The following is a 20,369-nucleotide window of genomic DNA, read 5'->3' as shown; positions in this document are numbered from 1 at the left end:
AAGCCAATTCTTGCATTGTTTCAAGTTCTCCCAACTTGGAGATATCTGGAAATCCAGTGAGTTTTGTATTTCACCTATTCCTTTTACTTCCTGGAGATTTCCTTCATTGTATTATTATGCTCTGATCATGACTTGGTTTTAGCGAACAGCATTTCTTCCAATTTAGTTGAGGATTCTTAATAATGCTTTGTAGCTTGGAATACCTACCCCCAATATACTTCACTAAGAATCAGAAAGAAGTCATGGTCACTTTAATACCTTCCAATGCCTGTTGGAGATATGGAATTTTGTCTCTGTTCTACTTCAAAAATAGAAAGATTAACAAAGCCTTAATTTCACCCTCATTTTACATCTGTATCTTGTTCTAATAGTCCTTTAACCTTTCTTATTCTCTACTCTGGTACTGGAGCGGACAAAATTCTCTCATTGCCTGGCTAAGGACTCTTGAATCTCTGCCTCCCCGCTAATCTACGGTGAGGAATCCAAGACTCAGAACTAAGAAATAACTTTCACTCCTTACCAGCACTGGATTAAGAAAACTCATACAGATTCTGTGTTATAGCCATGGGAAAAATAAAATATATCACATGAGCATCTGAAAGCAGTTGGCAATATTAAGTATGAGCCAAGAATTAACACTTCATGTTTATACCAGATGTCAGGTACACCACTTCTCTCTCTGAGCTGTCAAAAAGCCTAATCCAGAGAGAAAAGGTCAAAGAATCCTGAGGGAGGTTAGTGGTGCTTAAAGGTTATAATGATTGAAAAAGATTGCTTTAAGTCTACGTATGTCACCACTTCAGATGTCATTTCACATCACAAGCGGAAAACAGAATAGGCCTTCTTAAGAAATTTGCGGAATACAGTATGTTTTGGCAGTAGTGTTGAAAACACACTATGGTTTCTGTAAGCCAGCCAGCACAGGTCCCCTTATCTGAAGATCAATGATTACAGATGATTGATGGACTCGTTTCCTCACCAGAAAACACCAGCCTGTTATTACTATAACAGATGTAATGTGATCCGCTCATAATTAATTGAATTTATAAAATGCCAGAAGTATACTTAGTCAAAAGCATCCCTTAATTTTCTCTCCCAATTTTCATAATGATATAATGAAGAATCCACCCCCTAATATATCAAGAATTACAGTGAAGATGAATCAGAACAAATTCCGGGAACTGACTCCACCTGTTCACTGATAAAATAAGATACACTTGTCCTCTACCCTTTCCCTTCCCTTCCCTTCCCTTCCCTTCCTCCCTCCCTCCCTTTCTCTTTATAACTTATCAGTACAGAATTCTATCTTTAAAGAATATTTATGTGGAACTACAACATTTAAAACTGGTAAAAAAAAGAATTGCTCTATTTGAAGAGGGAGTTGGGGAAATCTGAGGCCCGTACACTAAGCTGTACCCTTTCACAAACCCTTAGAGCATTTAGCAGAGAATATTTTGAAAATTACTGGTATGCATGATCTTCAAGCTACGTAAGCATTTCCTGAAGTGGACTTCTCAGAATATGTGGTCCCGCAAGATGCTATATAAACAAAGGGTTCGCTCGTCAAGTAAGTTTGGGAGAAGCTGTCCGCTAGACTCCTCCTCTAGGATATGTAAAATTTGTACTGTACTATTAAAAGCTCTGACAAATAAAAGAAAGATGCTTTCTTTTGCTTTCCCCAGCGTTTTTGCAAAAGTGTTTTTTTTTTTAAAAAAAACTGCCTCACTCTTTTGCATGATGCCTATTGCTGTTGCATAAGAAAACATAGTGAAAAAATGTTGCTCAGTGTCACACAAATGGTCTGTGAGTAGAAGTATAAAACCACAAGAGAAAATAAGGAGTCTATGGTAGGAACACAGAATTTACCTTTACCTATTGTATTTAATATATCAACCCATGAGTCAGATGATCTTGTCAGGGACACAGTGCACAGGAAGGTTCCTTATCTGTGGAGGGTCATCAATACTACTCCGTGCAGAGAGTATGTACGTGTCATGTTGTATAAAAATCAGAGGGGAAATTAAAAGAAGTGATAGGAGTGGGTTACAAAATGCACAATATTTCCAAATATATTAATGTCACTGAAAACATTAAGATTATTTTAGAAAAATGAGAAAAAATAAATTTTTTTTTTTTGGTTGCATCACATGGCTTGTGGGATCTTAGTTCCCCAACCAGGGATCGAACTTGGGCCCTCGGCAGTGAAAGCGCCAAGTCCTAACCACTGGTCCGCCAGGGAATTCCCCCAAAATTCTTAAATTTCTAGATTTACATAAAAATTTACCTTAGGAACAACAAATGATTTACTCATAGCTACAATGGAAGAATTAGTTACAATTCTGCTTAATTATTGTGTTTACTCTTGGGAATACAATGCTTCTTCATGGGAACTGGGCTTTAGCTGACATCACTGACCTTCCAAGTTCATCTCTTTCTAGATAAAATCAAATGTAGTCTCAAAAATTACAGAGTTTGTACTTACATATAATAAAACCTCGCACATTAGACCCCCATGGCTTTGCTGTGTTTAGTTGATTGGTTTATCCCCACTTTGGGGGCATAAAACATTTGCTAAGAAAAGTAATGATGTAAACTAGGCTAGATGGGGAGAATGTAAAATGAATTTGCAAAACTGTTTCCAGAAGGATTGAGATGCTACTTCCAAATACTGCAGGCCTCCAGGAGCCCATAATTAGCTGTTTTAATTAGCCTTGTTTGGAATTGTTTTCTGTACTCCTGAATCTAACAAAAGTGAATTTTTAAAGGCTATAAACAATACTCTTAACTCTTAGACACGTATACCCTTAGACTACTGAGTGAATGAGGCATTTTTAAAGATTAGCATTAATTGAATGTCCTTGAGGAAGAGACTTCTAACTGTGGCCCACAGGCTAAAGGCACCCTCAAACCAAGTACTGTTTGACCCATATTGTTAACGTTTTGGAAAATTTTGCCAACATATAGTTTCTAGCTGTTCTTGTTTTCTCCATGGCAATAATCGGCTGGAACTGAGCAGCATTTGAACGCTTTGGGTGGTCTGAACATTTTGGGTGCCATTTTTCATCATGATATATTGTTGTTCTTACATCTTCTTGTTGGAAGAGTTAGGATAACTTAAACTAGTTATTGGATCTAGATCTCATCACATCTGGGGAAACTGAAAGAAAGACTACAAAGGCCCAATAGCTAAAGAAAAAAATAAGAGAGAACTTACAGTCGATTACATTATTATTAAAATTTTTTGTTGCTCCTCTCTGTGACAGAATGGTTTCTGGCCCATTTGATCAGTACTGGCCATAATACGTGTTTCACAAAATAGAATAGGAGGGGCTTCCCTGGTGGCGCAGTGGTTAAGAATCCTCCTGCCAATGCAGGGGACACGGGTTCGATCCCTGGCCTGTAAAGATCCCACATGCTGCGGAGCAGCTAAGCTAAGCCCGTGCACCACAACTACTGGGCCTGTGCTCTAGAGCCCGCGAGCCACAACTACTGGAGGCTGCGCGCCCTACAGCCCATGTTCTGCAACAAGAGAAGCCACCGCAATGAGAAGCCCGCACACCACAGCGAAGAGTAGCCCCCGTTCGCTGCAACTAGAGAAAGCCTGCGCACAGCAGTGAAGGTCCAACACAGCCAAAAATAAATAATAAATAAGTAAATAAATAAATTTAAAAAATAGAATGGGAGCAGAAATGATGTATATATACCACCTGTGAACAGACTGAATGAGTCTGACAAGTTTCTTTTCTTCCTGCCATGAGAATGGCATATCCCAGACAAGGACTACTTTTTCCCAAAATAAACAGGTCACATGGAATATAGCTGCAGCCAACCCATAGCATAGCGCCTACAAAACTGGAAATAAATCTTCATTATTATAAGCCCTTGAGACTTTGGAGTCATTTGTTACTGAGACTTCGGAGTCATTTGTTACTGCAACAGAACCTAGTAAAAGCTGACTGATATGCAGCAAATTTTGTATAAATAGTGCAAAAAACAGCTCTGTGTTTAATATGCCAAGCGTGTCTGTGTCTAATGAATTTAACTTAAGAGGACATTAGGAAAAAAGCCATAGTAATAACTTAACCAGCAAATGGAAGATACGTGTGACAAAACGCTTAAAAAACTCAGAAAAGAACTGTATTTTCTATGTTGTAAAAACTGCATATGAAGTAAATGATGCTGTTAAGTGATTTCAATATGTTACTGGGAAAAAACCAAAAAATTGCCCAAGTCTCAAAACCTGGCCCTGCTCATCAATCTGAAACACTTGGCTGGCCCCTGCAGACCTCTGAGAATACAGAAAGGTGGTCACTGTGATGTTTCTTTGGAAGCATTTAGACACTGACTCTTGTAATCTTACTGAAAACGTTGCACATGATTCATTTTAAAATTTCTTAGTTTTAAATACTGGTATCCTTTCAAAGTCAAACTTCCTAAAGTTAATAGGGAAAAATAGCTTTTAAATAAGAGCCAGGTCTAAAAGGGAAGAAGGTAAGCGACTGATTTTGAAAATCCTCCCCTACAATATCAGTCTGATTTTTACTCCAGATGGGCATACCCCCTTGAGATGAACACTCTCACAGAAACACACAGACACAACAACAACAATAAACAAATCCAAACTACTCAGGGGTAAGATGCCAAGCAGTGCCTGGAGGATCAAAAGCTACGCACACTTAACCAATGCCCAGCTTCTGTGATTATCAACAAGCACCGGTGACTGCCGGGCACCTACCAACTACGCCACACGGGGGAAAGTGGATGAATGTCGTGGAATATTCAGCTACACGCCTAGGCACACCGGCAACCGTGCTCTCTAAGGCAGCTAACGTTAATGAAGGAAAAATTCAGCTGGGATAGGAATTGCCTAGCTTATAAATAAATGAACATCAATGTCCTATATAAGCCAAGAATTCCACTACCCTTTTGAAGTCCAAAATGTCCTACTTAATAAAATGCAACTCCTGAAATACTTCAGTGCTTACACTTGCTCCATCATAAATGACATTTCTCTACTCCTTTAAAACATTTCTTTAAGGCATTTAAATTTGTACGACGTGATGACAGTGGGTCTCAAAGCGTGGCTCAAGTCCCCGCTGAGTCAAAAATCCCCTGGGTCATTCATAAAGAATGCAGATTCCCAGAAAAGACTCCGCACTAAGGAATCAGAATCTCTGAGAGTGGGATCGTGGAATACACATTTTTAACAAGTCCTCCAAATAAGCTTCTTATACAGCCACTAGAAATCATGAAATACAGCCTCTTAAGACACACTGTTTCTTATACATCTCTGGTCCTAACCTGCTTGTGCTTATTTTCAAAAGCGCAGGTCTATCTAAAGGTGGCAGAGAGAAGCCAGCTATACTCCCAACCCGTTCCCACTTCCCCCATGGCACACAATGGACCTCCTTTGCTCTCAGTGTGACCATGTGACTGGGAACCAGTCAGCAGAATGTGCACATAGGTGACATGTGCCATCCCCTCCAGGCACATGTCCACAAGAACCATCCATGGGTCATCTCTCCCCCTTTTTTCCCTGCCAGCTGGACCAAGACAGAGGCAGCGACCACAGATTTTAGATGCTGAAACGGAGAGGCATAAATGGATGAGGCCAGAGATCTATGATCAAAAGCACTTGATGTGGATTTTAGCTGAGCAAGAAATACAGTTCAGTTTAAGCTAATATATTTTCAGGTTTCTCTGTTAACAGTAGCTCACGTAAGCTGAATTAAAACACTAGTACGTATAACCTCCTCTGGGCCAATCAGCAGTGGCCAGCTGGAACATGCTAGGCGTGGTTCCAAGCCCGTGGAGGCAATGGAGGGAATACCCAGGGGGAGAGGCAGTCACTGCTCGTGTCGTTAAACAGAACACAAGCGAGTCTAAAACCTCCACCACATAATCCAACCCTTACGGCTGGAGGAAGGAAACCCAAGCGCCGTCTAGAAACAGGTTTTCTAAAATGGGGTAAAAATAAGCCAATCAAATGTACAAATGTACCCTGGGGTACATGAGGAAAATATAATAAGCCCTCTTTAAAAATTTACTTACATAGTTTAATTTTACATTTTTCTACCTAGTAAACATATTAGGATTATAGTATATTTTTATCTATATATATAAATCAGACATTTCAAGCCACTCACATATATGCCCCTGGGGACAGGGGGATTCCTATTTATCTTTCTATTTCCTTGCACCCTGAGAACAGTACATTTAACTTGGAAAGTGGTTTGGGTAGGGTTCAAAAATACTGACTTGAATACATTCCTATCAAGTTTATCAGCAATGCTTTCAGTTTTTTCTGTATTTAATACTAAGATTATTCAAGTAAAGGACCATATATATTACAGTAAAATAGCATTATAAGATGTAAACATCTTCCACACATCAACAGATATTTGATGGATGCATGAGTAAATCAAAATATGAATAAAATGGATGGATAGATGGACAGATGCAGGAAGGAAGGGAGGGAGGAAGGCAGACTCAATGAATATTTTTAATTCATAGTTTCCACATTCAAGCACTTTGGAGAAACTCAGGATTTTTCATCTCCATTTCCAACTACAAAATGGATGTTAAGCAATTAAGACTATTTGAGACAACAGATATTCCCTTCAGAGATCAATTTTACTGTTATCCACATAGTAGCACCTGAGGTTTATGTGTCAACCGATTCAGAACATACTTGTCTGAATATTACTACGAATTTATTAATATTCTGGACACCCATAAATGTCAACAGTCACATCAGCATTGGCATATATTCAAAAAACACTTTCACAATTGTGATATATTATTCATTCAGTCTACAGATGGATTCTCTCTTTCTTGTGACATGTTAACATATCTGACTCCCAGGCTTACGAGCAATAAATTAGGAGCAATATTCTATGGTGCAGAGAGATGCTTATTCCTCAATAACCCACCAACCATCTGCTTTATCTAGATTTCATAATTTGTGATGGTATAAAGACCTGCTATGATGCAACTTTCAGATACATTGCTTTAGGGAAGGGGAAACCCTTGGGTTCTCAAAGAAACGTTTTATATAGTGACCAGTGATGCAAATGCCATGGGAGCCAGAAAGCACATTCTGCCCATGAACATATTATGTATTTCCTACTTCAAAGTTTTGTAAAAAGCTGTTGTTTTAAATATGACTAAACTACAAACATGAATAGTAGAGGAGTGTAGTTCAAGGAAAAATGAATGCCTAAGCCAAGGTGGTGCTAAGGTTACACATTAAGGTATTTGGGGAAACTACTGTTTTGGGTCCAAACCACATCCCAAAACACTAGGTAATGTCTCATCGCCTTGAAGCAAGGTCTAGCAACTGCACAAGTGTTTCCAGAACATTCTTACTTGGAAATTTTTCTTCAAGTTGCCCCATCTAAACTACCTGAGGTGACTTTTGTGTTTTGGTCCTAGGGAAAGAAAAAAAAAAGATGTTGACACAGAGGGTGTAAATCCCATGCCATCTGGTTATGTTGCTAACAATTGTCACCTCTGTCACACCGGATTTACAAAGCAATTTTTAGCATGAAGTCGCTTCATCCTGCACTACCTGCTGTTTAGCATCTCACACGCTTCCTTTTCACATCCCAAAGGATGGCAGGCAGTGTCCAGGGCTGTCATTGTAAGAAGAATACGCACAGAGCACAGACGTGGGAAGCTGGATCAGAGACCAAAGCTGTTTGCTTATGAAACACTGGGAAACACTCAGGTCTATTTTTAACTCAGAATAAATCTCATCAGGCATCCTTGGACAAAAACCAAGTCTTTATTAACATGTATGTAGGCAATAACTTGATTAACCTATGAATTCCTGTCTAATTAGTATTTATCATGAAAGGCCCATGAACTAGTCTTGTATCCTTATTTATATTACGATAATTTTTTTGTGCATTTGAATTTACAACGATCTTGTAGTGACATCAGCAACTGACTGGTAATTACACTAATTCCCAGCTTTTCACACTATTGGTAACTAGATTGATAATTAACCCACAGATAATCCATGGCTGGTACCTTATTTTTGACATGTCGCTTCCTGATTTTCCAGATAATTTTCAAGAGAATACTAATTCCTTTCACCTTAGAGAGATGATGAATTATTCTGCAGAGAAGACAATGAATAGGAAGTAACAGAAAGTGTCACAGAATGAGTGGGAGATAAGACCCCTCTCAAATGACAGTAACCTGCATTGCTTAGGAGTTATGGGGACTCCTAGGAAACATTTCTGTCACCCATCAGGAAACAATTTTTCCTTCTATGGCATCATATAAATGGCGATTGCTCTTAAGCAAAGCAGCCCCAGGTTGCTGCTACTTTCTTATAAATTATCTGCATAGACAAATTATTTAAGGGAGTATGAATAATATATTCAGTTTCCATACTTTGGGACTCCTATTTGGGTTCTTTTTTTGCATATCTCCCTTGTCACTTATCCAGTTCCTCTCCATACTTTTAATCAAAAGAATCTCCTAGCAGATGATTTATTTCCATCAAGAGCCAGCACCCTGCTTAGCAACTAAGCAGCACTCAATAAATAGAGACTACTATTATTGTTATTATTATTATTATTATTATTTCACCCCTGTGTCTACTCTGTCAGGCTGTGATTCTGTTAGAGCATACGATAGATAATAAAATACGATGATGTCTTCAGTAATCAGAAAATAACAACAAAATTAAAAATTTCCGACCACTGAGAAGGGACCAAGTAGAAGTGAGTAAAAGTAATACAGCAGTTAAGACAGAGAAGGGAAGGTCATGTCCTGCAGGGACCACGGGACTTTGTGGAAAGAGGACACAATGGATCACAGCGGGGCCATGTGTGCCCCATATCACATGTACTGATAAATCCTGGAGTCACGGCTTCAGCTGCTCTGTGCTGCCTCACATTCTCCACTGAATGAAAAGTCCCTCAGTCCACAAGGGGATGAAGCGGAGCTGATACCAGCTGCTGTGGGCAGAGTTCACCGTCATCTGTCAGTGTCTGCACCTGTCTGCTTGGCACCCAGCGCATATTAGTTGTTAAATGCTTCCACCTCTAGAAACAAGAGTTTGCAGTGCATTCTCAGAAAGCATCTGTAACTGGCCCGATCTAAAGAGGATTCCTTTATTCATTTCATGAATGTATTCATTTGTTCAACCGTTATTTACTGACTGCTTGTCATAAACCAGCCTTGTGTCAGGCACTTGGGTGCAGAGCAAACCTGGACATAGGCTCTGTCTTCTAGAAGCTCCCAAACCAAGAAGTCAGGGCAGGGGATGTAAATTGTGACTTGGCAGACTCAACATTAGGGAGACATCGATCAATGACAATCCTGTTTTCAGCATCTAAATCTGACGCTCTGGTCCCTATCATTTTCCTGCACAATCTAGCATGCAGGAAGATATGCTTTTGTTCAGTCGTTCGCTCCCCCATGCATGCCGCGGGGTCTTAAGAGCTAATGTACCACATCTGGGAAGATTTCTTTCCTTCTTTGCCAACAGTTCTACTGACTTCCACAGTCATCCCAGGCTGTGAGCTTTAAAAATGAAAAGAGCACTATCTGAAGTCACCAAGGCAGAGAGGAATCAGGATGTCATTACTTAGGAGAGTTGTGACTGGCCAGCAGTTCTCCAATTTCATGACAATGGAAAAGATTCATCTTTTGGAACATGTTTTATCCAACAGCTTATTAAGACTCCCTCACTGTGTGCATGCCCAGTCAACTAAAAGATCCCCTCCTTTGTTATCAGCAAGTACATCTAGTCATAAAAATGTTGAAAGAAGATCACTTAGACTTTTAATTTGGGTCAACAGTTCCAACACACATCATAGACAAGACCGCCCAGCGGTCTTTTATGTTGCTTTTCAAAAATAAACTTTAGTTATTTTGATACTTGCTTACTAGGTGTACTTCTAACCATTATTAGTGTCTACCTAAAACATCACTCCCTTTTTTTTCTCATAATAAAACCCTTCTTTTCTTTTGGAAACTACGTCTTTCTCATCCCAGTGCTTGCCAGTAGATGGAGCTGACTCTGGTTCTCTGCTGGAGGGGAAAATCTCATGAGCAAGGCTCATCCAATGAAAATCAGGAGCCACTGAGCAACAGGCTGTCTGGTCCATTAGGATCTTTAGCACTAAGGACCGGAAGGCCTGGAGTTGCCAGGAGCCACCTTTGCCACCACAGGGAGTCTACATGACAATGGAATCAACATGGAGGGAAGCAGAGCCAAGAAACAGCAAGAAAGACCAACCGCTTATGGAATTGGTTAAACCATTGGGTCCAGTAGACTGGTTCTCAGGGAGCAAATATTAGAGTCTGGGATAAAGATTTTGACCAAAGCTCAAAACCTGTGAAAGCAAGGAGGCAGAAGCAGAATTTGAGATAAGAAAGAAGTCAAACTGTGGTGATCCAAAAAGCCTTGGCCATGCTGGAAGGAAGCTCTGGACTGAGTCCTCCCCACTAAAAGTGTCCAGTGTTGGGCAGAAAGGGCTGACCCCTTATATCCTCTCCTTGTTCAGTCACCAGATGCAGGCAGTCCCGGGAAGGGTGAGACCCTGGGCAAGTGGCTCCTGCAGCCAAGGAGATCAGGAAGAAGCTGAGAGCTGGAGGCCACTGGCTGACCCCACTGCCCATAGTGAGGCAGCGAGTCATTCTGGGTGGTACATCGCTGTATCAACCATAGAGCTCTAGTAGAAAGCACAGGCTCAACACAGTTATATGAGCCAGTAAACTCCCTATTTTCTTCAAGCCAGTTTGAGCTCAGTTACTTTTACTGCTAATCAAGAGAGTCTATGCTTCCCTTCAAAGTCACAGGTCCTCTGAAACTTCATGATTTCAGCAAAATATACACTCCCGAAGTAGACTGGGGAGCCCAATTTAAACCCATACTCACCAACACGAGGGCAAGCATGGCAGCTAATCAAGCCCCAAATCTGCAGTCTGCAGCTGGCTCAGACATTTCAAATGATCAAATACTGAAGATGGGAAATGTCTGTTTTACTGGGCTGAGGATTTTGTCATGAAAACTGCCAAGTCACTGGGCAACAAGGACTTTGGTTTGGATGTCACAGAACAAATAAAGTCCAGTATATTGACATTTGACTAAGCTTTATTATAATGGGAAGAAGACTTCTCAGTTTTGCCTCTGGTCAGAAAGATTCTCTCTAACCTATTTATCTCTCAGTAATTCTCATCCTCTCAATAACAGAATGTGTTTGCTTCTCTGAGAACAATGATTCATACATTAATAATGCCTTCTTTGTTCCTGCAAGTGACCAAGTTTGTAATAGTGAGCATGAGAGGAGAATCCAGCCAGCACTTCAGGCTCTTACTGGGGAGCAGTACTTATTAAATCATTTTCATATGTGCAGAAGTTCGTTTTCACTCTTGGTAGCTATTCTGTTAACCTTCTGAATTTCCAGCAATATTTCAATTTATAGCAATGCAGCATAAAATTTGCAATTCCAACACCCCAGTAAAAATGATGTGAATACACACACATATTTCATTTTCAATGTATATTACACATATATCAAGAGGTGCAACAGCATATATCAATAAGCATGTGTAAGCGTGTATGCATAAGGCAGGAGAGAGAGAGAGAGAGAGAAGGAGAGAGAAACCACAAAGACACCAAGGTATGTCATGGTCTAAAACTAAATAATAAATGATAATAGTGTAAGGATGAAGCATTGTTCAGCACCATTAGGTAACTGAAATTAACTTGATCTTGCTTGCCTTTAGAACCTTCCTTGTTGGAATGAGTAAATTATGTTTATAATCTCCTCTGGGCTACTTTTTGTAGAGTTTCTTATATTGCAACTCAACTGACAGAATCCAATGCTTGGATTATCAAGTTTCTCAGGGTAATTTATGGAAGCAATAACAGCACATATGCTGTGGGTCTCGCCCTGAAACTTGTTTAATAAACATAAAAAGCAAAAACAGAGCACTTGTTACCTCCAGAGTGTGGCGGGAGGCCACAGAGCAGGACGACTCCCTGTCCTTCACGCACTGACACTGTACTTCTCATTTTGGTTTTAAAATTTTCCAGATCTGATTTGAAAACAAAACAAAACAGAATTTCAGAAAGGACCATAAATTTAAAATGTTCACACAGAGACATTCTTCTTTTTTAGGATAATAAAAAATCCCTTCTCAGGAACCTCAGGAGGAAAACACTTAACATTTGCTTTGAGAAGGAAAAGTAGGATTTTGATTTCTTTATTAAGGCTTCTAGAAATTCAGCAATAGAAACAAAAATACATACCCACTAATCCTGTAAATTAAACCCACATATTCCTTTTTATTTATAGCTGTAAAAAAATACAAACTGTTTTTATCATTGGCCAAATAATTTTTTTCAAGTATTTAATAAAGCAATTAAGGCAAATACTATTTTGATCACCAGTGGTTATTTTTAAAAACCATTTCATTTCTTTCAATAATAATCCAGGACAGCAAATTCCAATTCATAGTCTCCAGCTTAAATTATAGCATGGAGAAAATTCTATGGGCTTCATTTTGAACAAAGCTTAAGCCTACGGGGAAAAAAAGAAGAAACATTTGTTTCTCTAAACTCTGATTTAAAAAAAAAGTACTGTGCATTCCATAGTTAATATATGCTGTGGTGTCACTTTCTGTATTAGAAAAATTGCACTGTCAATTTGTGAAAGAATATACTCATTTCACAGCTTTTAAGGGTTGATATAAATTGCCTATGTGGTGTCTATGAAAAGTAAGGCAGTGTATGTATTTTTAAAATACAACTTGAAAAATTTCAACTTTGAAAAATACAAAAACCAAAATAATCTTCTTCAAATTGATAAGACTACCAACTGTAGACATGTATGAATTTTCTAAGCACCATAAATCAATACATCAAAGGGAAATTAGAAGGTCTATGTGTTTCATTTTATTGTTACTGAAAAATAGTATTAAATTGTTAGCTTATAAGCATGGAATAAAGCAATTCAGCAAAACTCACATATGTGTGACTATAAAAGGAGAAAAAAATAGTGTTTATGGACTTATTTTATTCAGAAGTTACCCTACAAAAGTGATATAACGTAGCATTATATCATCTTAAATCTATAACCAAATGCAGCATTATCAAAACACTAAGGCGTTTGAAGTGTAACTGAGCTGGAACTGCAGAATTGGACCATCCAAATGTTTCCCAAAGACTAAGTGGAGGAGTACATCATATCAGAATGTAGCCCATACATGGAAAAATAATCTCAAATCATTATATTTTGACAACCAAGTATGCATCATAATTACTGATTTTCTGTCCAATTCCTTGTTTTCTTCTGTTATATAACTTCACATCATAAAACACATTCATCACTGATTTTACCTAGAATACACCAAAAAGGATAAAAAAATGTTCTACGGAAACTAACAATGTCTCTTCTCCTCCATAGGTGAAAACCTCTTTTGCCTAAACCCTAACACTGTCACAGGTTTGTCCATTGCTCTGGACATTTGCAGTGATACTATCTCTACAGTATATAAGGACAGAGAACATTATTTTTGGATACCTGATGTGGCCAGTTCATGGAGAACATGCATTAGGAAGAGCAAACAAAAATAACTGTAGTGGCCTTAAGTGTCTTCCCGGCTTCTTTTTTTTTTTTTTTTTTTTTTTAACCCTAGGGACTATAGAGATAAAAGTAGTATAAATATCCAAAAAGTTTCAGATTACCGAAATATCCTGGCAGATTATATATGCAACCCAAACCCAAGTCAAGGCTGCATATGGTCCAATCTTGACAAGAACTGTATCAGAACAAGTCCTGTTTAGGAGTCAAAATAAATAAGAAGTCATTCCAGAAATTATTTGGTAGAAACCTCTCCAATTTTTCTTCCTGTCTCTTAATTCTTGCAAAATGTGACATTATTCTGGAGCCTCCAATTAGCCAGATTTTAAGAAGAAACCAACTTCATAAGGAGCATCTACAAAGAACTACAACTAGCATCATATTTGATGGTGAAAGACAATGTATTCTGCCAACATCAGGAATACGACAAGAAAGTTCATTCTAGCCACTTGCAGCCAACATCATACTAGAAGTTCTGACCGCTGCAATAATAAAAGAATAAAAAATAAGAAGCATACAGTTTCTAAAGGAAGAAATAAAATGACCCCTATTAGCAGATGATATGATTGTCTAAATAGAAAATAGGAAGGCATCTACAAAAACAAAAAGCAAACCAAAAAATTCCCACTACAAAGTGAGTTAAATAGGTCACAGGATACAATTTCTAGAGAGTAACAATAAACCTGCAGAAACCAAAATTAAAGACACAAAATTGCTTACAATCATTTCAAAGAAAATACAGTACTTAGGTATACAGATAATAAAACGTACAAAGGATCTATATGCTGCAAGTTACAAGATACTGATAAAAAAGAATCAGTCTAAATAAAGTGAAAACACCTACTGTGTTCATGGATTGGAAGATTCAGCATAGTTTCAACTGTCCCCAAATTGATATATAGATTTAATGTAATTCCTATCAAAATTCCAGCAAGGTTTTTGGTGGGTTTGTTTTACTTTTATATCTTTTGTAGATGTAGACAGGCTTGTGCTAAAACTTACATAGAAAAAGCACAGGCCCTAGAATAACGAAGACAATCTTGACTAAGAAGAATAAAGTGGAAAGAACCACTCTACCTAGTATTAAGACTTATTATGTAGCTACAATGAGCGAGACAGTGTGGGAACGGCAGAGGAACAGACACATAGAACAATGGAATAAAACAGAGAATACAGAAACAGATGCACACAAATACGCTGTGTTGATTTGTGACATATGTGCAAAAGCAATTCAGTGGAAGAAGGACAGCCTTTCAATAAATGGTGCAGGAGCAACTGGACAACCATAGGGAAAAAAAGGAACCTTGTCCTCAACCTCACTCATATATGAAAATTAATTCAAAATGGATTTGAATGTAAATGTAAAACATAAAAATATAGAAATATAGACCTTTTAGAGAAAAATATAGGAGCACATTTTTGGGATCTAGGGTTAGGCAAAAAGTTTTTAGGCTTGACAGTAATAAACTGGACCTTACCAAAATTTAGAGCTTTTGCCTTGTGAAAGTGCATGGGAAAAGGATGAAAAGACAGGCAACAGACCAGGAGAAAATATTTTCAAATCACTTATCCAGTAAAGGAATAGTATCCAGAATAAGTCCTCTTAAAACTCAGTAGTAAAAAACAAAACTATCCAATTAGAAAATGGGCAAAACAATGAACAGGCATTTCACTGAAGAAGATATAGAGATGGTAAATAAGGACATGAAAAATGTTCAACATCATTAGCCATCAGGGAAATAGAAATTAAAACTGCAGTGAGGCATCACGGCACACCTATCAGAATGGTTAGCGACACCTATCAGAACTATAGCGACAACACTAAACCCCATAAAGGATGTGGAGAAACAAAATCGCTCATACGTTGTTGGTGGCTGTATGATTGTACAGCATTTCACAGCCACTCTGGAAGCAGTTTGGTAGTTTCTTCAAAAACTAAACACACAATTGCCATATGATCCAGCAATTGCACTCTTGGGCATTTATCCCAGGGAAACAAAAACATACTTTCACAAGAAAACCTGTACAAAAAAGTTTGTACAGCTTTATTCATAATAGCCCTGAACTGGGGACAACCCAGATGTCCTTCAATGGATGAACAGTTAAACAAACAGTAGTGCACACATTTCCTGGAATACTACTCAGCAATAAAAAGGAATGGACTACTGATACACCCCACACTTGGATGAATCTTCAGGTAATAATGCTAAGCGAAAAAAGCAATCCTGAAAGGTTACATGCTGTATGACTCCATTTATATAATATTTTTAAAATTACAGAATTTCAGAAACAGAGGATGCATTAGTGGTTGTCAGTGTTTAGGGAAGGTGGGGCAGGGATATGGGTGTGGTTATAAAAGGGCACTGTGAGGGATCTCGACCACAGAGTGGATACACAAACTATACATAATACCATTATAGAGAACTAAACACACACAGACACACACACACACACACACACACACAAATAAGTACATTTACAACTGGGAAAATCTGCATTAAAAAACAAAGCTAAAATCCAGCTCTTCATATTTTTTTACTTTCTTTCCTCTTCCTCCACCCCACCTACAGGCCGCAAGTTGCTCACCTTGATTGCCCTTCTGGTCGCCACCTGTGCTGTGCTGCTCTAAGATATCCCAAGTTCTGGTCACACCCTGGAGACAGTATCTCCCAAACTGATATCAAACGGAGGTATGCAGAGCCAGGAGAGAAATACACTCCTTACTTTGACTGTTTTTCCTATGAATATGCACATGGACCATTCCTGGTGTATAAAATACTCTACCTTGACACCTGTCTGTTAATTTTATTTAGTGGGCTAGGTTTTCTATGGGCTGCTCAAACACTTCACACTTTCAGGTTGATCTCCCCTAGAGGGGTGGGATAGGGAGGGTGGGAGGGAGACGCAAGAGGGAGGAGATACGGCGATGCATGTATATGTATAGCTGATTCACTTTGTTTTACAGCAGAAACTAACACACCATTGTAAAGCAATTATACTCCAATAAAGATGTTAAAAAAAAAAAAAAGAAGAATCCGCTTGCTAATTCAGGGGACATGGGTTCAAGCCCTGGTCTGGGAAGACCCCATGTGCCACAGAACAACTAAGCCCATGCGCCTAGAGCCCGTGCTCCTCAACTAGAGAAGCCACCGCCATGAGAAGCCCGCGCACCACAAGGAAGAGTAGCCCCCGCTCACGGCAACTAGAGAAAGCCCGTGCGCAGCAACAAAGACCCAACACAGCCAAAAAAAACCAGTAAAGTTTCTAACGGAAAATTCTACCATGGCAGGCTAATAGGTGTGTCCTAGGAAAATAAGAATAGCTCCTTATGTAAAAACAATGGCTTGCTCAACAAGTTCAATAGTATCTTAGTTTTCCTTCCCCAAAAGCAGAGCCAAGAAAGCACTTGAGTGACCTGGAGAATATGGAAGATGATCTCCGAAAGTAGGAGGGAAGGAGTGGGGTGAAAAAAAGAGGGATGGAAGAAAAGCCACCAGCTGGTTACATTACTGAAGCTGCTGCTGTAGTCAGTAAGGGATTGATTCTGCATGAACCTCTGATAAGTGTATAGAATGCCTTCTAGAACCATCACCTTGAAAGATGGGAGTCAGGGGTATTTGAATACAGGCTCCCAACCTTACCAGTGAAGGGTTTTCCCTGGGGGCAATCATTTTCCCCTACCCAGCAGAGCTCTCACTGTGAACTTTCATGGAACTGTCCACCCCCACTGCACATTAATCAGAGGTGGGCAGAGGGGATTTAACACATTTTGGGGATACCAAAAATTTCTACTGCAAATAGATTTCATACTTAAAAGCCCAGCCTTTTTAGAGGTTTTAAAACAGGTTTGTGTTGTAAGTTTCCAACCAGACGTAAGTATTCAGTATTTTCTAAGCCTCCTTAGGGACCAGGGAAGCACTTAATAAGATCTTAACACCTTCAGGAACTGTCTTTGTTTTTTAAACACAGTTGAAATACTGGCACAATGGGTGAACTCTAAGCACCTAGGAATACTTTACAAGACCTTTCCCCACAGGTATATCATAATTCAGCTCCTTCTCTACCTCTCATCACCCCACTGCTCCAGCAAGCCCAACTCTCAGCCACATACACTGAAACAATAACAAACTATTTGGATTTCGCCAAGCACAAAATGCTTGTCAAAAATCATGCAATTGTGCGCCCGCTCCTTCACTGACGTTGCACTTTTATTCATCTTCAAAACCAGCTTCATCCACATCCCTTTCTTGAAACTCTTGAAATTACCTCCATCCTTTCAATTCTGTTTTTTAATTAATTAATTTATTTATTTATTTATGGCTGCGTTGGGTCTTCGTTGCTGTGTGCGGGCTTTCTCTAGTTGCGGCGACCGGGGGCTACTCTTCGCCATGATGCGTGGGCTTCTCATTGCGGTGGCTTCTCTTGTTGCAGAGCACGGGGTCTAGGCGCACGGGCTTCAGTAGTTGTGGCGCACGGGCTCTAGAGCGCAGGCTCAGTAGTCGTGGCGCACGGGCTTAGTTGCTCTGCAGCATGTGGGATCTTCCCAGACCAGGGATCGAACCCGTGTCCCCTGCATTGGCAGGCAGACTAACCACTGCGCCACCAGGGAAGCTCCCAATTCTGTATTTTCTATATTTTTCTATTTTTCCATTTTGTTCTCCTATCCTGGGGGTCCACCAAGATTACAACACTGTCATTTTCATCTTTATATCTCTAGGCTATTACATATTTGTTGGCATTGTGTGGGTCATCAACATACATTTGCATCCATCATATCATTTTCCTTGGAATCTCCATGGTGGGTCCCCCACCGAAGTTGAATCCTCTGTGCCTGGGTTGCAGATTTCTTAACTTTCTACCAGTGAGGTTTAGGAAAAGAAAACAGGAGTGGGCCCACCAGGGATCCTGTCTTTGCTCCACCATAATCCAGATCTGCAAGATTGGAGGAGTTACCACTTGGTCATCTGTGCTTCCCAGCTTTTTATTTGTAAACTGGGGACAACACCTGCCCTCTGAACCTCACGGAGTTTTTGGAGAGAGGCTCTCTACCATCGCAGATCTGCAAGCCTTTTGAAAAATAAAAAGAGTTATAGAAGTGCAAGGTTCCTTATTCCTTCTGAGTCTCTGGTTTTACAACTCTCCTTACTTCAGTCTCTCTCATCTCATATATGATGTCAAACATGCAAAGATCACTTCATCTAAAAAGCAAAATATATCTTCCAATAATTCCCATGCTCCACTTTTCTTAAACAAATCCCCCTGCCCCCCATGACCATCTCTCTGTTTCCTTCCACTTTTTAACTTGGATTGAATTTAAGTCTGGGTCCTCTGGAGTCAGATAAACCCATCTACAAATCCCTTTCCTGAAACTTAAGTGTTTGACCTGTGGTAGATTACTTCACTTGTTGATCCACAGTTTCGTCATCTGTAAATTGAGGATAATAATAGCAATTATCTCTGCTATTGTTGTGAGAAAGAAATATGATAGTCTACGTCATTTACTTAGAAGTGTCTAACTTATAAGTGTTCAAAAAATAATAGCTATCATTTTTCTTTACATCCCCTCATAGATCTCACCAAGTCTGAAGCTTCTACCATTGTGTCTATACCAAAGATGTGTTCATCAAAATTTTAATTCAAAACATGCATTTTCTGCATGCCTTCCAGACACATTTTGGCTATTCATCTCATATTCAACATTTCATTTTCCTACGCTTAGAGTAGCCCCTACAAAACCCTACAACTTCCATCATTGTGTTGTTACTTTCTAAAACTCCCACCTCCAATTTGTCACTCCTCATTCCTACTTTTGTTCAATCCATTCAATTTTATCATGTTAATTGCTTTGCAAAGTTCAGCCTCTTTCTTCCCATTTCTAATTTCTCACTACCACCATTTTAATTTTACTGGAAAAATTTTATGATGCAAATTCACCTGGCATGTATTAAGCATATGGCTCCAGTATGCTTGTCTATCAAATCTCTGCATCCCCAATGTCATAAGAATATGCTCTATCAAAACTGACTAAATTCACATATGAAGGAATTAATGGATGAATGAACTTGCTAGGCTGTGTGATAGAATTTCCTGGAATTTATCTCATTTAATTTTCACAAAAGCTCTATTTAAAGGTATTATTTTTCCATTTTCCAAAAAAGCTGTGGCTCTAAGCAATTACAGACTTTGACAAAGGTGATGCAGTAAGTGGTGGAGCCAGTTCAACTGATTTCAAGTCCAGCTCTTTTTATCTTTATACTATGTGATAAGTCCATCCAACCTTTGGGCCAGTCTCCCCACCTGCGATCTCTCCCCTCCCATCCAATCCATCTGTCTTGTGCCCAGAGAGTTGAGTTCAGTTTTCTTCATAAAACACATATCCAGTTTTCAATACCTGCTCAAAATTTTACATGAATTTCTCATTGCCTAGATGATGAAGTCCATTTTCTTGTCCTAACATTCAGTCATTCACTCGAAATGTATGTATTAATATATGTACATGTATATGTATATATGTGTGAAATATGTACCTATGTTCCAGGTATTGCCACAAAAGAGCTCGGTTTGTCATCTGGAGTATTTCTGCTTCTAAAACTTTACTTATGCCCCATCATTCCTTTCAACTTATGTTAAGTATCTATATTTCAAGGTCTAGTTAAAAATGTTCACGCTTTGTGAAGGAAGAGTTCTCCGATAATTCTGAACTACATGATAACTGTGTTTTAGATTAATCTGTCTCACAAGACTAACGCTGAGGGCTCA

At 39.1% G+C, this 20,369-nt stretch overlaps 1 protein-coding gene across 3 annotated transcripts in view; it reads right to left on the bottom strand.

The window, feature by feature from the left end:
- CNTN3 (contactin 3) overlaps window positions 1-20,369 on the bottom strand; it is a 330,473-nt gene that overhangs the window by 144,628 nt on the left and 165,476 nt on the right. For all 3 annotated transcript variants that reach the window (XM_082345351.1, XM_082345353.1, XM_082345352.1), the window contains one exon: window positions 11,968-12,063. In XM_082345351.1, the coding sequence (XP_082201477.1) occupies window positions 11,968-12,063 (96 nt within the window). The remainder of the gene's footprint in view (window positions 1-11,967; window positions 12,064-20,369) is intronic.

Source organism: Balaenoptera borealis, assembly GCF_965194805.1.
Source record: "Balaenoptera borealis genome assembly, chromosome: 12".
NCBI classification, from domain to species: Eukaryota; Metazoa; Chordata; class Mammalia; order Artiodactyla; family Balaenopteridae; genus Balaenoptera; species Balaenoptera borealis.
This window is presented reverse-complemented; position numbering and strand designations above follow the sequence as displayed.